The sequence below is a fragment of the Anomalospiza imberbis genome, chromosome 11, assembly GCF_031753505.1.
Source record: "Anomalospiza imberbis isolate Cuckoo-Finch-1a 21T00152 chromosome 11, ASM3175350v1, whole genome shotgun sequence".
Classification (NCBI taxonomy): domain Eukaryota; kingdom Metazoa; phylum Chordata; class Aves; order Passeriformes; family Viduidae; genus Anomalospiza; species Anomalospiza imberbis.
In genome coordinates, this window is record NC_089691.1 from 16,481,028 (window position 1) to 16,499,683 (window position 18,656).

Sequence of the window (18,656 nt, forward strand, 5' to 3'; positions counted from 1 at the left end):
CCTGGCTAGTTCCAATAGCTTGGTCAGGATGTCATTTCTTAGGTGCTGCTTGTGCTACTCTGTCATTTATCCTCCCCAAAACATGGCCCTGCTGGTTTGGCTGCTCTCATGTAGGCTCCAGAGCACCCCACAGTTTCATCTACCTCAGTGATGCATCTTCTAGCCAAATATATTGATCTCCCCTCAAATAATTAGGTTCAGCAGTACTAGTTCCCAGCCTGGCTGGCAAGCCCTAGTTAGCATAAATATTGGGCTATTTAAATGTAAATGTATTTACATAAAACATACACATGGCCAAGTTCATGTGCTATTGTGAAAGCAGTGCTCAGTCCGTTATCTTCACTAATTGAACAGCTCCTGTATGGGTCACAGACTGTGCCCAGCTCTGCCAGACCTAGGAGACAACAGAGAGATTTATGATAGAAAAAGAAATGTCACTCACAGTTCAGCACAGACAACTAACATTGTCACTAGAAAAAAAGTTATTAAAAGACAAAAAAATGGTTTTCCTTACCCAGAGTATCACATTTGTCGTGCGCTCTACAAATATCCTGCCTGAAAGCAGAACAGACCTGACACATTAATTCTCAATGCAGCAGTGAGTTAAGGTACAAGCACAAGTAACAACAGCAGAAACAACTCTTGGTCCTCCAACAGACCTTCTCATGCTGGTTTGCCATATCATCCAGAGTCCAAACAAACTCCCCACCACAGTCAGAGTTTTTCATCTTGTGCTAAACCCATGGGCAGACCTTAGACATTCTCAAGCCTCTCAAAATCATCTTGTTCTGGTGGACACATGCTCCCACAACTGCAAATACCATTACATCCACATCAAAATCTGACCATTTCCCATATATTACATGCTCATGGCCCCTGACACACAACTGGCTACAGTTTTCATGAGAATATTCACCACACCTGGTAACAAGCACGGCTGTATCATGCCGAAGGTGACTTCCCTCTGGGTGGTTTTGGGACTGCTGCCATTGGCAGAAGTTTTTTAATGTTGTCTGGGCATTGTAAGATATTGCAGGGCCATCCTGATAAGCAACACACAGAAAGCAGGTATTTTAATTATTCATGACAATGCTCACTACAAATGCCATTGTCAAGCAGAACGTGAAGAAAATAATTTCCATTACCTGCTCATTATGTATCACGACCAATTTCACAATAACAATATTAATTAAATTTCCAATGCTTGGGTCTTTGTAGATAGAAGCCACCTGTTTCAAAAAGCAGTATTTGAAATTACTGTTAACATTCAAGGAAATAAACAATTAAGACAACACATATACGTTTCATGTTGCAACTGTTTTTCTCCTGGGCTGCTCTTCTGCCCTATTCAGTGCTTTGATGCTACTTGGAGAGACCTTCTGGCAGAAGCACAATTTTAGAACAAAAAAAAAAAACCTGCTGGTATCACAGAAACCTAACATTTCCTTTTGCTTTAGCACACATTTCACCAAAATAAAGGATCATTCTGCTCTGAGACACAAAGGCCACCAAACAAGACTGTCTAAAGCAACTTATTCTTCCAATTGCCTGATTTTGAAATGGGCAATTTCAGACCATATATTCTGTGCACTTCTACCCTCAAACAGGATGAACATCCCTCCAGAGAAACAAATATGTTGGATACTCCCTGCCAGTCACTCTGCATCTACAGAACTGCCTGTCTCAAAACTGCACTACTGCATCTTAGTACCTGCAGCTACTCAGCTGCTTGTTCTCAGCTGGGAAAGCCAGCTTGAGAACTATGCTAAGGATCAAGGTGACAACAGGATCCTTCCACTTGCGACAGCAAGGGAAGTCAGGCAACTGATAACCTACCAGCATCAGTCCTCTGGAGGGCACAGCGCCCAAAGTACTTTTTTAAATTCAGCTGTTATTTCACATGGGCTTAAATAAAAAGAAGAGTACAGCATGTGGACTAAACAACCAGTGATATTGCTCATGGTGTCTGATGTTCAGAAAGCTGGAAGAGAGAGGTATGAGAAGGATCAGGAAGCTGGATGGATCTGGGAAAGAAGACTCCAACCAACATTTTCCAGCCATGTTTTACCATTTTTGATGTAACCCCAGCATTATCTCCATGCCTAGGGAAGGCAAACTGATGGTGTTGCGTATGAACGCAGCAGAGAGGGGCTCTGTGACCACTAGAAAATGATTTGTGGGTGAATCTACTCGCCCTGGTTGAACACTCACTATTGACATCAGGGTTAAGACATAGTGCTGTAGGTTGGCTCCGTGGTAGGCGACCATCCGGCTGTCAGCCACCACCATCACCTCCACAAAACGTGGGTAGGACAAGAACCGCTTCGTTCGCTTGTGGCTTTTCTTTTCACCAGTGGTCCCCGTCTTGTTGCTGTCCCCAGAAAAAGAATTCACTTCCAGGCTGTGTTTCAACATCTCCACGTCAGATAATATGCTGCTTTCTGCCCACTGCCTTCTCCAGTGTTTTCGCTTGTTCTTTTTGTGACTGTGGTCATGATCTATAGTTAAAAGGCAGAAAAAACATACAGTACATTCTGGAGTGAATAAAATTAATACTACGTGTATGCTAAGTCAAAATATCTATTACCTCAACAAAGTTGTGTGGGCTTGCTCCAAACAAGTAGGGAAATGAAACAGAAGCACTCTGTGGAAGCCCACCATGTAATTCAACATCCCAGGCTTCATTTTTAAAGCCATTTTGGGGAAGCCAGTAGCACTTAGAGGTGGACATTCCCTGCAGCAGAGCCAGCTCCTTGTCCATGCAGGAGGGTTGGAGCCCTGCAATGGTAATTAGCCACTGCAGCAGCAGCGTGAGGATTCTGGGCACGTCCAAGGTGGCCAGGAAACCACAGGAAACAAAGGTCCAAATCCTGTATTTCTAACTCAGGCATGAAGGACGGCAGGATTTGGCCTTCACAGCAAAGCAATTATATATGATTTATTTCTGTCTCTAACAATAACACGGCTGGGCTTCAGCTCCCCCCTTCCCTTTATTATTCTGTGCTACAGGAATGGTAAAGGTCATCTAATAGCACAGCTGCCACTGGACAAAGAATAGAATTCAGGAAGTTTCACATATACTGCTTTTGATATTCAATTAGGCCAAACATAAAAGCGGCCTGAAAATATACTCCATGCTGATACAAAGACGACAAAGTGAAGAGGGGGAACAGGCATATAAAACATATGGAATGTGTACAATTAAGATTTACCATCTGATTAGTACGTAATTATAGCATTATTTAAATGTAAGAGCAAAATCAGGCTTATTTGATGCCACTTAATTTTTAATCAGTTCATCATAGGAAGTAGCTAATTGAATGTGATTCATCCACGAAAGACTGTTCACTTCTGCATTTAATATAAAGCCAGATCTGAACTACTCATCTACGACTCCAGGCTACAACCCTCATGCTCTTTGTAGCTTTAGTTTAATTTCGTCATGCTGGTGAAAAATATCACATTTCCTTATCTGACCCATTGAGTAGGTTAGAGGAAGCATAATATTATGGAACAAAGGAATATTCAATGCTCAAACAAGATTGAAATGATAGGAAACTTCTTCGTTATTTTTCCTGTATAGTTTCCTTTTAGGAATATTTGTGATAATTTCCAAAAAAAGAAATATGTTCTGCAGTATCATGGCAGGCAAAGGGAATCAGCCAGCTTCTACCTATCTGAAAAATACTATCCTTTTGCCCTGTGTGTAAATAGGCAATAGAGTAGTTAAGAATTAAATCCTGCCTACTCTGTACTACTTAAGTCCTCTAAATTCCCCTTTCTTGATATAGTCCAGACCACCTTAATACAGCAGAGATTCTGCAGTTATTTGAGTAAGAATTCGAGAAAGCCAATGGCATTTGTGGTTATAATTGGATTGCCCTAGTTCCTCTGCTCTAATCAATGCCCTTGTGTTGGCAAGGTTATGCTCTCATGCTGGCACTGCTTCGTGGGCAACCATGACATTATCCCGACTCATTCAGTGCCAATCAGCTTGGGGAGCCAACTATGCATACAAATAACTTAAAGGTGAGGAGAGGATCAGACTGAGGAGAAAGTGCTAACCCCAGCCCTTTAGCCAGCTCCTCTCCTCTCTTCACCCTCAGACCGCCACTCAAATTTCCCTTTTAAATAACTAACTTCCAAAAGGAGCAGGTACCCAAGGAAAAGTGTGTTAAGGATGGGAAGATGCTCAACAGGGCTCGAGCAACGCTGAAGACAAGGCTGCAGAGTGAAGGCAGAGCTCTGCAGGGCCCCAGGTGGGACCATGAGGCTCAGGTGCCTTCTCCGCCAACCATCCAGTCAGAGGGAAGTTAGATGGCAAAAAAAGAGGGAATTGCAAAGACATCTACCTTTGAAGACACCTATCACACAGGTGTATAAAAGAAATTGATATTCACTGGGCTTGCACTGAAATCCTGCAGCTGGTGTCACACACTATAAAAAAACCCACAAACCCACCCAAAACCCAGAGAGTACCACATGAAATTCTACATCTTGTTCTGAGAGCCCAGACCTGCCCCTGATTATGCAGGGGAATCAGAGCCCAACAAAGCCAGGTATGTCCAGCACAGAGGAAAAATAACTTTCCTTTTTGCACACAGATCTGGCACAGAATCACAAAATCATTTAGGTTTTTAAAAATACTTAAGATCATCAAGTCCAATCATTAACCTAATGCTGCCAAGCTCTTTCCCCATTCAGCACACAAATGAAGTCGGACACATCATCACTTCCAAAACAACTGAATTGTTGTGACTCACAAAGTCACTCTAACACTTGCAGTGTGCTATTTGGACAGGTCACATATTGGGTGTTTGTCAGCCTAGTTACTGGAAAACCAGGCACCAGTGATGAGGATGCACTGAATGGAAAGCCACTCCTGGACTTTGGTAGTAGTGAACTGTTAACTTCACCCATCTTTCTTGCATGTAGGTAGTGTGCACTCACCTGTAAAAAATTAAATGCTAATGGCTGTGCACTGCTCTCAACCCATCTGTAAAATCCTGACCACGTTAATGGGAGCTGCACACAGGCACTGCTAGGAACTCTGTGTGCCTGATTCTGTTGATATCCTGCTCCATTACAATGGCCACAACAGCATTGCTCTCACTGAATGGTGCAACATACTGCCCTGCTCCATCAGGCAGAAGGGAAAATCTCTCACATTACACAAAACTGTGATTTTGCAGCACCAGCTTCCTATTGCCACACATAACATCAGAAAAGGGTGTGGCATTTCCCCACCTTATTTTCCTTTTTTTTTTTTTTCTATTGTGTTAACATAGCAACAGAAATCAGGAAGAAAAATGGTTTTCTTGGCAAGCCCTCAATCTCTGCAATGACCTGAAACACATCTACTTATACATGGTAGTAACTGGAAGGGTTTAAGAAACATTTTTCTTTTACTTTGTAGAAAAACCAAACTCCAGTGAAAAGACAAATCCTTTAAAACCACACAAACTACAGTTCAATAATTCAAGTATCAGGTGAGCCCATGCACTGACTCAACAGTTCATAATCATTTGAGAGGCAGGTAAAGGCTAGAATAATGTCCATTTTACTGCATACTTTACTAAGACAATCTATGCTGTTTTCACTGTCATTGTACAGATCTGGTAGTTTATCTTAATTTTTTTTGTTTGGTTTCTTCTTTGCAATATGGGACTTAAAAGGAGACCCAATCCTGTGAAAGGATATCACTTCCTGATGGTATCTTCTCACTAATGCCATTTATTTTTGCTTGGGCAAGAAGCCTCAGCCCAGAACCCATTCAGCTGATTTATGGATGTTTCCTGCTGGTTAATGTACTTTGGATCTATCACAAGAAAGAGGGCAGGGAAGACTCAGGCCCTGTGTGAGTACTTTGCCTGCATGAAAGGGTGACAGGGCAGAGTCAGGATCTGCTTTTGACATAGTAACTATTGTTATGCTAAACCAAATATTAAAAGATGGAATGCTCACTTATCCCAACAGTCCTAATCCTTTCCATTTCTACATTAACTAGACCTTGGAATAGAAAGCAATTTGCACAATTAAGTAAGACATGTAACAATTCAAGCATTTCCAGTTCAGCTCCAAGTTCATAAGAGCTGCACATAGCAGCAAAAAAAAAAAAAAAAGTAAAACACAGAGAGAGAGCAAGAGAAGGGGGGAAGAAAAATCTCTTTCTTGAGCTAACAACATCTCCCTGCTAAAAAATAAGTATGGTCCTTTCAAACTTACTAATTATCACAAGTTTTCTGAATGTGTGACCTAGGATTTTTAACAAAATTTGCCACTCAGCGGTTGGCCTGCATCACTTTTACCTCTGCTCTGATCCAGTCACACAGATAATAAATTATTGCACACCTCCATAAAACAGACCAAAATTCAGCTGAGCTCCCCTCATGCAGTCAGTCAGCGTGTGACCAGTCTCCCTCAACTCCACAGGAGCAACGCTGGCCAAAAGCTTCAGTACAAGCCCCAGCTCCAGCTGCCTGGCTGGATTTGCTGCCTGTAGCTGGTACAACAGCAGCTGCCCCAGGGACTGCCATCACCTGGGAAACGGAGGAGAGAGGCAAAATGGATTTGCCTTCATGCGGAGATCAGACTGGTTGAAATTGAATCACATTTTTAGGCTCTTCTTGTCAAGAAATGGAATGGAAACTGGCTCCTCTTTAGGACACAAACAGGTATGAAGCCAGATCAAAGAATTTTTCTAGCCCTGGGTCTGTCCTAATTCTATATCAAGATGTTTTGTATCTCTATCTTTCTATACATCTACAAATGTATTTCAGATGGATTTGCATGAGGCCAAATTCTCACCTCTGTTACTGTGGGGTGCTGTTGTGGTCAGCATAACCTAGAGCTGAACACACCTTCTCTGCCAGCAGCTTCACACCCTGCTTGGACAATAGCCAGGGATCGAAACATAAGGGGGGACCAGCCACTGCCTTGCTGTGCCACACTGAGATGATCAGTCCTATGAGCAGGATTAATCCTGCCTTCCCTCTGGATAGCTCCTTGACTGAATCAGAGCTGCTGCTATAGTCAGGTCCATGTCCAGGAGCTCCTCCTGCTGAAGGCAGTCCCATGTGTCAAGACCAGAGCCTGGAATTTGTGTTTGTAATATGTGAAAGTATTAACACCACAAAGCAAAGCTATAAAGCCATTAGCAGTTCAGACTGACATGAAGCATCACTGATGCAAAACCCAACAGTTTCACCCCAGTTCACTCACTGTATCCTGTGTCTGTGACTATAGAGACTTGGAGGTGCCAAAGCTCAAGGTGATGCTGAACCCTGATGTTTGTCAGGGTTACTCTGCATTTCTTCCCACTGCTTGAACCAGAATGCTGAGAACCACGGACTTGAAGTGAGCAGCAACTAGCTTCCCTTAGTAATAAAACATTCTCTGCTTTATACCATGCTAACACTAAAGACCACACATACTCTAGATGTTTTCTTTCCAGGTGATGAATATCAGAATGCATTCCAGTCTAAAAGATTATTTTTCTGCCTAAGGTAAAAAGTTGTAAGTGAAAGCCATCAAGTTTGCACAGTAGACAGAAAGCAGATTAATGAACAAAACAATAAATTGCCTCTTTAAGAAAGAAGATACTAACACATGAGCTGAACATGTGGCAGAAAATGATTCAAGATCACCTTATGGAACTCCCACACATGCTCTTCAGGCAACTTCCAATGCACAACAGTCACAAGTACACCAACCTGTGTCCCATACTAGTGTCACCTATGAGGTAGCATGTCAAAAGAACAACACTGAGGCCACCACAACTTTGTACTGACAGTCAGTATAAGACAAAATATCCCATTAGAAAAACAAAATTGTCCAGCAATTGGCCACAGGGATGTTGATAATGACATTACAGGCATATGGGAAAAGCAGTCACAGAATAGTCAGCCTGTTTATTTTCAGTAATATATGCCATGGGGAACAGACAGAAAGCACCCAAGTGATTCCCCCCTGCTTCTCCCACCTGTCCTCCCTCAGTGGATGTCCACACAGATGAGGTAAAAGTATGTCCATTTTGATTCCAGAAGAATAATTTAACTCTGTCCACTTACCATGTTTAAATTGCAGAACAATAACCAATCAACAACAATTTGTGTTGTCACAATCTTAAGTCTTACACCTTTAGGGCACCCAAAGGATGCTTGATACATTTTCAGTACTAAGAGTAACAACAAAATGCATGCACTTATAACTCACATTGAGGAATCTTAAGCCAAAACTAATTATGGGATCTGTATCATTGACTGTGACCAATGTTTTTTAACTGAAATCAGTCTATTACCTTATTTCACTTGCCAACATCATAAGATACCTCAAACATTACAGACTGATCCCTTCCCCAGCTCAGCTTGGCAAAAGCTTGTGCTTGACCTCCCAGGCTCATCTGACCAAATACCAGCTGGCTCTTACTGTGCTGTTACCTCAACCGGGAAACAGAAATAGAATTAATTACATTAGCATATGGGAGTTGTGATGTAATTCTCTTCTTTATTCTGGGAGGGAAGGAAACCTGAATTAATTACTATCTGACTAAAAATTACAATCCACTTCTTTAAGATAAGAAACTTTTCTGAGGAAAAGAACAAAGTCAGTGTTTTACCCTAAGGCCAAAAGCAAAGCTGACAGCTTAAACAGACTCTTGAAAGAGCTCAAGGATTGCTCAACCTGGAAGTAAAGGCTTAAGAAAACCTCCCTGCAGATCTCCTGCAAGCCTGAGTTTACGTGACACTCAGCAGTACAGAATTTGCCTGAAGACCTGCCTGGAAACCAGACACCTAGAATGCAAAATTCTGCTGGATGAATGAGTTGAAAATAAAAAAAAAAGGGACACAGTTGGAAGCAAGACAGAGTCCAAAAGAAATAGCAAAAATACTAAAGGGCTCTAGACCAACAATCCAAGTGCAAAGGATCTGGGATTTCACCACAGACTACTCACAAGAGTACAAACACTGAATCCTGTGGAAAAGGAATTCAAAGTTTCTGCCTCGGAACTGCTATAAAGTAACAACATAAAACATACAAAGGGTCTGTAGGAGGAGCAGGAAATTTCCCATCACTGGCCCTATTCCACTCCATGGCCAATTGTAACACTGCAGACACATCTTGAACCACAGCTGGAGCAGGAACAAAAGCTCATCCCCTTCCTGCACCAAGGAAAGAACACACTACAAAGTGAGGCTTTAGCCACAGTACCAGATACCTAACACATCCTTCCCCAAGTCTCCTCCCTGGTCATGGCACTGATAACACACTAACAAACCCCCATTCTGGCAACCTCAACCTGACCACACCTCCCAAGCACATGGGAACATGGTGACAGGACCATCTCCTGCTTGTGCCATTGGTTCACCAGTGACTTCCCATGCAGCTGGCTGGCATTAGAGCAAGCTGGTGCTAATTATCATGCAGAAACATGATCACAATCATCAAGCTGGCAGTAACAGGCATCTGCTGTGTTCAAGACACAGGGCAGTACTCCTCTGCTCTGGTGGTTCCCCAGTGTCACGTTCAGTGGGAAAGGTTGCTACAGTTACTATGAAAGGGTAATCTATTACAAATTACTCGTTAATGCAACTGAAAAATCAGTGACATATTACTGAGTATGCCTGTGTCATGCTAGCTCAGCGGCAAGTCTTGGTTCATGGTGCTGGTTTCTCCTTTGCTTTTTAAAGGACCCTTCTCAGCACAACTTACACATAAAGCTTCTGTCCTCCTCACCTGGACCACATGGGGCTTCCCTTTGCAGAGCTGCTGTACCTGGCCACACGTGCACTCTCCAGTAGTCAAACTGCTGTAACACCCAACAAAATACCAGCAAATTTGAGACCCTTTTGCATCCATTTCTGGCAGGTACTGGGATATGCTAAGCCTGCAGGTTGTGTCCCACAGCCATCTGTGTTGATAATACTTGGTGGATTCTGGAAAGCAGCCTCAGCAGGTGAGTCACTGGGCTTTCCCACCTCTGCCAGCAGTGGGTGGTGGCACAGTCAGCACGGTGCAGGTAAAATCTGCTCTGTCCTGCATTCATCTAAGGCTGTTTCCAAAACCTCATCACCTCAGCACAGCTGCTGGAAGGCCTCTTTGCTGGCTACAGCCCCTTGGCTTCCCTCCAAGGGGACAGGAACAGCTCTAATCATCTTCCTACTAGTTTGGCACCATCAGAGTGTTATTGCTGCTTCTGCATGATGAGTTTTGCCCGTGGTGGATATTCCTACTTTAAATGCTCTCATTAAGGAGTGAGGACTTTGTGCAAGATCCTCACATGCAGCCCCAGAGCGCAGGCCTGACGCCAGCCTCAGGATGAGCACAGCTGACCAGCAGCAAGGGAGGGAGCAGCTCACATTCACTATACATTCAGTCATTGGTTTATTCATCTCAGCCCCAGACAGGTCTTGAATATAAAAGAATTATGAGAAATGAGGCAAGAACAGAGAGGTATTTAACTAATGAAGCTGGGATGGAAATTGGAAACACAGATCAGACAAATGAAGGCAGTGGGTGATGCGTAAAGAGGCTGACTTGGAACATAGACTAGACAATGTTAAAGGAATAAAGTAGGTATTTATTAAAAGGCCTTTAAAGGATACACCTTGGGCAGTACAAGAGACAGGCCATGGCTACACCCAAGATGGACGACCAGTCACAAGTCTTCACAATTTTATAAGTTTTGGTCCATTTACATATTGGGGTTAATTGTTCAATTATAGCCTCAGGTTATGAAGTCCCATCCTCTCAGTTTGCTCTCTTCAATTTGCTGTTGTTTATGTTTTTTGGGCCTGAGGCTGTCCTTGGTTCTCAAGCTGGAAAAGGATTGTTTTATCTAACCACCCTGTGAAGAGAACTTACTTACATTTTATATGAAGTTCAGAATCACACACTAAGGCAGTATGGAATCTAAAAATTATGAAAGCTAAAACTTAAGACATCATGGGTACAAAGAAGGAGCTGCCCCAAAACGTTTAGTCAGGAGTCCTCCATCAGGGTCACAGTAAAAGCTGCACAGAATTTGCTAAGTTTGAAGCAAGAGCTGGGCAGGCAACAGGAGTGGGGTGACAAAAGGGCACAATACTTGCAATTATGCTCATGGACACGGGGGAATTGTGGCTCAGTGCAACCAGGCAGGTGGAGGCCACATCTGTCTCAGAACAAGGGGTGGCCAACAGGCAGAATGATTGCTAAGGTTCAGTAGAAGACTAAAGCTACCACAGACTCCAACAAAACTGGAAGAGCTACAGAGAACTCAACAACTGAAATATACATAGAAATACACATATACATACATCAGTGACAAAAAAAAAAGAGAAATGTGACAGAAAGGAGAAGCAGCAGAAATGGACGTAAGACCCAGAGCAAGAGGTGGCCTGAAGTGGTTTACTTAAGTGATGACCAAAGGCAGTGTCCTATTGGCATCTGGAGCTGGACATCTCTCTGCAAGACCAAACATTGACGGTTTTAGATGGAAAGGGCTCACGGCGCTGCTCCTGGCAGAAGGTGCCACTGGATGGGGGCTTGGGGAGGTGCTGCCTACCTCACGAAGGCGGCTAGCACACGGATGCAGGATGCAGCTCCACACCTTTATCACTGGAGTCAGATTGTTCCTCCGTGGGGTGCAGGAAAGCAGCGCTCTCCAGCCTTGCAATGAGACACTTCCTTTTTTCTTTTTTTAGGATCGCAATTTCTTTTCTCTTCCTCCTCCACCTCAAAAAAGCGGATATTTAATAATTGGGTCGGAAGAGCTTGCTATCCTGAAGCGATGGGTGGTAGTGGTGCTGCACCTATAGTGACATCATGCTGTCCGCCTGGCCAAGTCCTCATCCCGTCAGGGCTATTCAGTAAAATACAACTAATTATTCTGCCAGATCCCCAGCCAGATGACAAACTGATTCACAGCACTAACTAAAAGAAAAGGAGGAGAGGAAAATGCACCATTTCCTATGACTGAAACTACATTAACCTGTTACCCCAAGGAAAACTCTGTCCAAAGTTTTTTCTTGCGGTGGCTGAGCTGTATGCCAGACTGCTGAAATGCATTGCCAGAGACCCCAGTGCTGTGCAATGAAAGTTCATCTGCAGAGCACAGCTTCCATTTGATATCCATCAGCATTCAGAGGAAAAAGATCTTTTTCCAGAACACCTGCAGAGTATCTTTTATGTTAGAGGACCTAAAACTGTTATCAGAAACTGCTAATTAAAACTTAACAAAAGCAAATACCTGGTTTTCTAAGCTGACCTCAGGATGCTGAAAACCAAAAGTAAGACCAGGGAGACTGCTGCAAATGAAAACTTTTACTCAATCTGTTAGTCAATTCACAAGGGAAACTTTCCTGAATACCTCAAGAAGTCTAAAATTACATCATTATGGCAAGGGCACACCAGTATGTTGACTATTAATCATTTCCAGGAAGATGACAATCAGAAAGTCATTCTTAATAGCACCACTGCCTGGCAACATAGGGTCCCTTGCTTACCTCAGGGGGGGTACCTTAGATTTCCCTCCCATTAATTTCCTCTTTAAGCAAATTTCCACCCCTGCCAGAAGCCTGCAAAGCAAATGCACCGTTTCACATGTTCTTCTGGCAAAAGACTGGATTCACACAACACCCTACAACTATGACTAACTCCCCAACTCTCATGAAACCATTCTTCTCTGGCAGGAGTGAGAGATACACCCTGTCTAAAACAGTGAGTGCTGCTAGATTTTGCACATTCACCTCCGCTGCAAAGACATGCCAGACACCTTCTCTCACCAGATGTAACCTCAGGTAGGATGCCAAGGTTCAGCATTGCCCAAGCTGCTCTGAAAGTGTCCCTTAAATGAAATAACCAAGACTTGTTCACCATACACGTATTGCCATAGCATCATTTTCTTTCAAAAGCTTGGACGATGACAAAAAGAAGAGCCAGTAAAGAGGGAGAGACAGAGGGAAAGAGGACAGGAAGACAAGACTCTCATGCCTATCTGGAACACTTAAGCTTGTGTTTGAGAGGTAAGAACTCCTCCCTCCACTACATGAAGCAACTGGGAAGAGCAAGAAAAAGACAAGCAAGAAGCAAAGCATACCGGAACAAAGGAGGAAGAGATATACAGCGCATTGGTAAAATCACAGATGGAGTATTATTCTTGTGAATTACAATACAGAAGAATAATATTCTAAATGGGAACTATGATACAGTGGGGTGAAATACAGCAGTCTGTTACAGCAGCACAGAGTCAAGTACACAAGCAAAATTGAGAGCCCTCCCAGCTACCTTTGATTCAATGAGTCTTGTGATCTGCTGCTCCATTCCTCCAAGGGTTACTGATGCAATGTGCCAGATTCCGTGTTTCTTTCCAACTGTTCTGAGTCTCCTGCATCTGATCTCAAAGAAGGGAGCAGAAACAGCTGGAAGAGAGAAACCAGAATGGCATATTCCAGCAGCAACCCTTGGAAGAACAAACAATGACAGCCTTGTGAGAGGTGCCACTGTACCCCTGGCACATACGTTTGCATGTGGACATGGATTCACATGTCTTCTAGAAGAAACACATGTTGCTCTGGCTGGTCACAGAGTATCAGAGCACCTTTGGACTCAGCATGATCAGTGCAAGCTGAACAGACTGACAGCTCAACAGCACAGCCACGATCCACAGTCATGGGTATCAAACAAGTAACGCATGCTAATTGCAGCTTAATTTGGGCACCATACTTCTCCTCTAGTGGTATCTTTACTTCCTGAGCAACTCCACCTACTTTGCAACATTTGAGCAGCTCGCAGCCCACAAGGGAACTCAGTCAAGGTCTACTCTGTTTAGGCTTTAAAGTTCCTGTAGTTCTAGCTGCAGGCCAAAGGAGGAGGGCAAAACAGCAGGTGAAACAGGAGACTGAAGGAATAAACTTCTTCAGAGAAAATTTAGGTATTTGCTGCCAAAGGGGAGGATTAGTTGTGAACATCAGGAAGTCAAGGAAGCAGAGAGCAGCAGGAGGCCACTGCAGATAATAGGGACAGTAGGAGCAAGGCTATTGCTCATCAAGGCACATGTAGGGGGAGAGAAAAAGGCCTGTGCTCTTTCATATGTGCAAGGACTAGAAAGAGGGAGTGAGGAGGTCAGGGAGATGGTGCCGGTGGAGGAAGGGCCAAGAGGAAAAAAAAAGCCATTGAAAATGAACCATGGAAAAGTGATTATTAAGGGAAGAACTGTCAGGGTTGGTGTTAGGACCTCCTCATTTCCACTAGAATGAAGACATGGCAACTCACAGCCAGATTTGGGGAAAGAAGACCAGGAGCACAGTAAGACTAAGACAGATGTCATTTAAAGGACAGAGTATCAGAGAGAGAGTATATCAGATTAGGATGGTTGGGAATTACATGTAGGATAGAACAGAAAACAAGTTTAAGGGCTCACAGGATACTTAAGGGAAGACAGATCAAAAGTTCTTTTGCCAGCTTTACATCAGGAATCAAAGGGAAACTTTTTTCTGACCGCAACTTCCTTATAACCAATTCCTAGAAAGCACGAGCGCACCACATCTCTCCAGGACAATGTTACCATCATGAGCCCAGTCCTAGCAGTCACAGCCCCATTTCTAGAGGGGTCCCTCAACTCCACATCCCTTTTTTCCCACATAAATCTACTACCTTTTAACTGCAAATAGCACTTCCAAGTCATCCAAGGCAGTAACAAAATGAGTACCTGGAGTATTGCAAGTCTGCCAGTCCCCTGAAGAGTTGGTTGGAGGTGTCCGGTGTCGGTAGACAAGATGTGGCTTATTGTGCTCTTCTTCATACTCCTGTTCCTCAATCGATAGGAGTGGCTCTACAAAATAGTCCCCATCATCAGACTTGAATGTGCCTAGCTGAGAGGGACCAGAGAGAGGAACAGGAGGTCAGCTTTGCGTGATGACAAGCCACCTAGCAGCACTACCCCACAAAGCAAGCAGTTAATGAGGGAGGTGTGCCTAGTTCTGTGGTAACCCCTGTGATGGCAGTGGCTGGAGCTCCAGCTTTGGTCACACTGCTTGTACCCACGCTGGGTTGCACATCCATCCCACTGATGCTTACAGAGGGCTAATTACTAACCCACAGGCAGGGAGCATGAGAGAGGCATGTCTGCCAGACCCTGTCCTTATGCCAGTGATGTCTACCAAGCCAGTCCTGCCCAAAGGGTGATGGTGCTGCTGTGTGCTGGAGGCCCCAGTGCAACCCATCATGTGCTGTTTTCACACAGCATGTTTCCCTGAGACAGGCTTTTAACCCACATATAAAGACCAGAGGAAGGTATCCAGCTAGTGAAATCCCTGCTTATGAAAAGACATCAATGCTCCTAGTTGCATATAACTATGAATGCACATATTTGGTTGGTAAATAAAATATCCAAGACAAAACATTCTGCAGCTATCCCATACTGGTATCCATGGTCAGTACCTGGGAGGGAAGCCACATAGACGTGTGCCCAAGCCTAGGTGAACACACGCACCAGGAGGAACCCCTGGACTGAATGAAGCCAGCAGAAACTTCCAGGGAGCCCCTGGCATTGGCACCCCGTGTGACTGAAAGGCACCAGGACAGACAGAAGAGTCAGTCCTTTTACGAGCTTCTGCGCATCCCAGTGCCAACATCCCTACACCGAAGGGCACCCATCTAGGGTACCAAGGACCGGGACATGCTCCTGGTCCCGGGTGCTGGGTGGCTCGGGCCAGCGCTGGGGTAAGCCCGCAGCCACCCCTCACCGACACCCCCGGGGGCAGGCGGGGTCCGTGCCCGGGTCTGGCTGGCGAACCGCCCCCTCTGGGTGTCGGTGGGTGGCATTTTTCCCCCAAAATCCGCGGAACAGAAGCGGCGCAGCGGCGTGGGAGCAACCCCCGGTCGGGGTGGGCGGGAGCCGCCCGCCGCCGTGAGGGGAAGGGGCGGGCGCCATCGCTCTGCCCGCCCACCCTCCTCCGCGCTTCCGCCCCTGGCCCTCAGCGGGGCGGGGGTCTCACCATCCCGGAGCAGAGGCTGATAACAGCGGTGAGCCGAGGGCGGGCGTTGACGTGCCCCCGGTAGAAGCAGTGTTTCACATCGGCGTCGGCCGCCTCGGCGTAGAGGCGCCGTTGGTCTGCGGCGGGCTCTCCCAGGAGGCTGACGGTGAAGAGCGGGGCGATGAAGGCCGAGCTGGCCGTCAGGTTGAAGAGGAACTGCTGCCCGAAGGCGGACAGCTTGTAGTGTGCCTTTGGGGAGTCGGCGGCGGCCGCCGTCCAGGCGTCGGGGGCGGCACTGGTGCTCCGCCGGCGCCGCCTGAAGTGGACATCGGTGGGGAAGGGCTCACCGAACTCATTCACTCGGGTAGGAGTCACGATCTCGTACTCGCTGAGCTTCTCCAGCAGCTGGGCTGCGAGGGGACAGACGCATATGCCGCTGAGTGAGGTGGCCGAGCCCCGCGGCCCCGGGGGGCGGCAGCGCAGCACTCCCCGCGCCCCTCTCCGAGCACCCCCCTTACCTTGCCTGGGGTGCAGCTTCTGCCTCCTCGCTCCCGTCCTCAAGCCGTCGATGAAGAGCGTGGTGAGTGCCAGCGCCAGCGGCGCCAGCTGCATGGTGCTGCGCGCTGTCCTCGGAGGAGCAGCTTTCCCCGCCTCTGCTTCTTCTCCTCCTTTTTCCTTCCTTTCCCTCTTTTAATTTTTTTTTTCCTCTTCTCCTTTCTTGTAGCCCCCCTCCCGGCCCCCGGAGCGCTGCCGCGGGAAGGCGCAGGAGCCGGGCGGCGTTAGGGGCGGGCGGGCCGGCGGCGCGCGGGGCGCCGGGGGCCGCGCATGGTGCGCGGGGGCGGACGGGCCGGGGTCGGGACCGACGGGCCGGGACGGGGGAGCCGCCCGCCCGCCCGCCTGCCTGCTCTCCCTCGCTTTCCGCCTCTCCCCCCGTCGGGCTGGTGGACGAGAGCTGCTGGGACTCTCAGTTTAAAAAGGGGCGTGCTCCATAGATCAAGCAGGAGAAAGCCCGCCCTCCTCCGCTCCCCCCCGCTCCACTCCTTCCAGTATGTCACTTTCTTTTTTCATTACTGGCGAAAGCCGGAGTCGCAGGTTTTGGTGAAGAAAAGCCGTCGCTGGAGCTGGACGGAGCGGGCGGAGGGAGTCCGAGCCACGGCTCCGCACACCCGGGTTCGGCACCCGCTCCCAGCCGGCTCCTTCCAAAAGGCTTTAAAATCCCAGAGTAGCCCAGGCAGAGCGGCACCGGCAGCTGCCTGCTCTGCCAGGACCTGGTGGGGATCAGTCACTTTGTCATTCACTGAGAGGAGAGCTGAGTTTTCTTACCTAATTAACGTTTTCCTTTTTTTTTTTTTTTTTTCCCAAGGCAGCTTAAGAAGTGGACCAGCAAATTGAAGAATCCCTTGTGTGGCACTTAGAGCAGTTGTTTTCTTCTGCATTTCTCAGATAAGAGGCAATTCAAGCAACTTTTGTTCAGGATTAGGATTGTGTTGTGCACTTTTCAGGCACCCTGAGGGAAAAGGAAGATTATATCCTTATCTGAGTTTATTTTGTTTTGTTGTACAGTTTGAAAGGTCTCTGTAAAAATTTAAGACATCCTTTAGAGCTAAATGTAATTGTGTTGTCTTCTACCCCTTCCTCAAATTAAAACCCCCAGCCTTGGTTTAAAAGGTTTTTAAACCTTTAAAACCTGTAAGCAAGGCAAATGAGAAGTTTGGAAGTTCAGTTTGCACTTCCATAGAAAATGTCAAAGTTCTTTACATTCTTTGCTCAACTTTGGGACAAGGCACAAAAATGTTGGTATTTGCTGCAGAAAGGGAAAGTTTTAAAATAAAAATCCATTCAGAATCCACTTCTAGGCAAAATGGCACTTCCTCACTCTTCAAAACAACTGGTGAAGTCCTACAAACCTCAACTATTAGAAGTCAATTATTAAATTTTGTATGATGAATGTAAAAGTCAGGTTAAATAAAGCATCACCTGCAAAGCCATGCATCTCCAACCCTGTGACTGCCTGGCCAGGGGTGCAGGGCTGGGAGACAGAGCCTCAGCAGTGCAGGAATCTCCAGAATTGTGGAGACCCAAGTCAGCACATCCTTAGGGCAAGGTGTGATGGCACATAACCTCCCTGCATTGCGTTGTACCCATACTTATAAACCAGGTTTAATTAAAATCTCGGATACTTACCAAGAGATAACTCACCCATATCTCCCTGAGTTGCAGTGTTTGCGGAGCACCTTGAGCCATGACCACCTTCCTACAATCTCCATATGTACCCCAAAGCTTTCAGTCTTCACAGAGAGAGATACACACAGGGTGCTTGAGCTTGGAATAATGCTTCAGAAATTATGGTGGGAGAAGGAAGGGTAGGCTGTATCCCAAACTCAGGTGGGTGTGGACACATTTCCCAGGAGTGCCAGGAGGAGCCTGTGCTGCCATTTGGGCATGTGGAGCAATATTGAGCAGCTGATCAGCAAAGGGGGAGTGAGGAAAAGTGAACCAAGTTGCCTGAGGAAGGAGAGGTGAAAAGCTGAGCATAGCATTAGGGCTGAGTCAGAGGGGAGGAGGCTTACGTGGAGCTAGTCCTGCTGGTGTCTGGGAAAGAGGGGTGCAGCCTTCAGTCCTCTGATCAGCACAGTGTTGGGAAACAGGTCTGGTTTATCTGGACTGCAGAGTGCCCTGGGGTGTCCCCATTTCACAAAC

General features: G+C 46.0%; 1 protein-coding gene across 8 annotated transcripts in view; it reads right to left on the reverse strand.

Annotated features, from left to right (window-relative positions):
* Nucleotides 1-17,944, reverse strand: part of ADAMTS9 (ADAM metallopeptidase with thrombospondin type 1 motif 9) — an 80,875-nt gene extending 62,931 nt beyond the window's left edge. For 5 of the 8 annotated variants that reach the window (XR_011003100.1, XM_068202160.1, XM_068202164.1 and 2 more), the window contains exons 1-7: nt 15,978-17,323; nt 14,690-14,852; nt 2,212-2,498; nt 1,146-1,229; nt 922-1,043; nt 515-555; nt 289-394 (exon numbers count right to left, since the gene is read on the reverse strand). Coding sequence is in view for 7 of the 8 variants with exons in the window: in XM_068202160.1 (XP_068058261.1) it covers nt 289-394; nt 515-555; nt 922-1,043; nt 1,146-1,229; nt 2,212-2,498; nt 14,690-14,852; nt 15,978-16,568 (1,394 nt within the window). In the remaining variant the exon portion in view is untranslated. Of the gene's footprint in view, nt 1-288; nt 395-514; nt 556-921; nt 1,044-1,145; nt 1,230-2,211; nt 2,499-13,266; nt 13,401-14,689; nt 14,853-15,977 lie in introns of those variants that run through there. The other 3 variants (XM_068202162.1, XM_068202159.1, XM_068202166.1) reach the window with 3 other exon arrangements.
* Nucleotides 17,945-18,656: the final 712 nt, after the last annotated feature.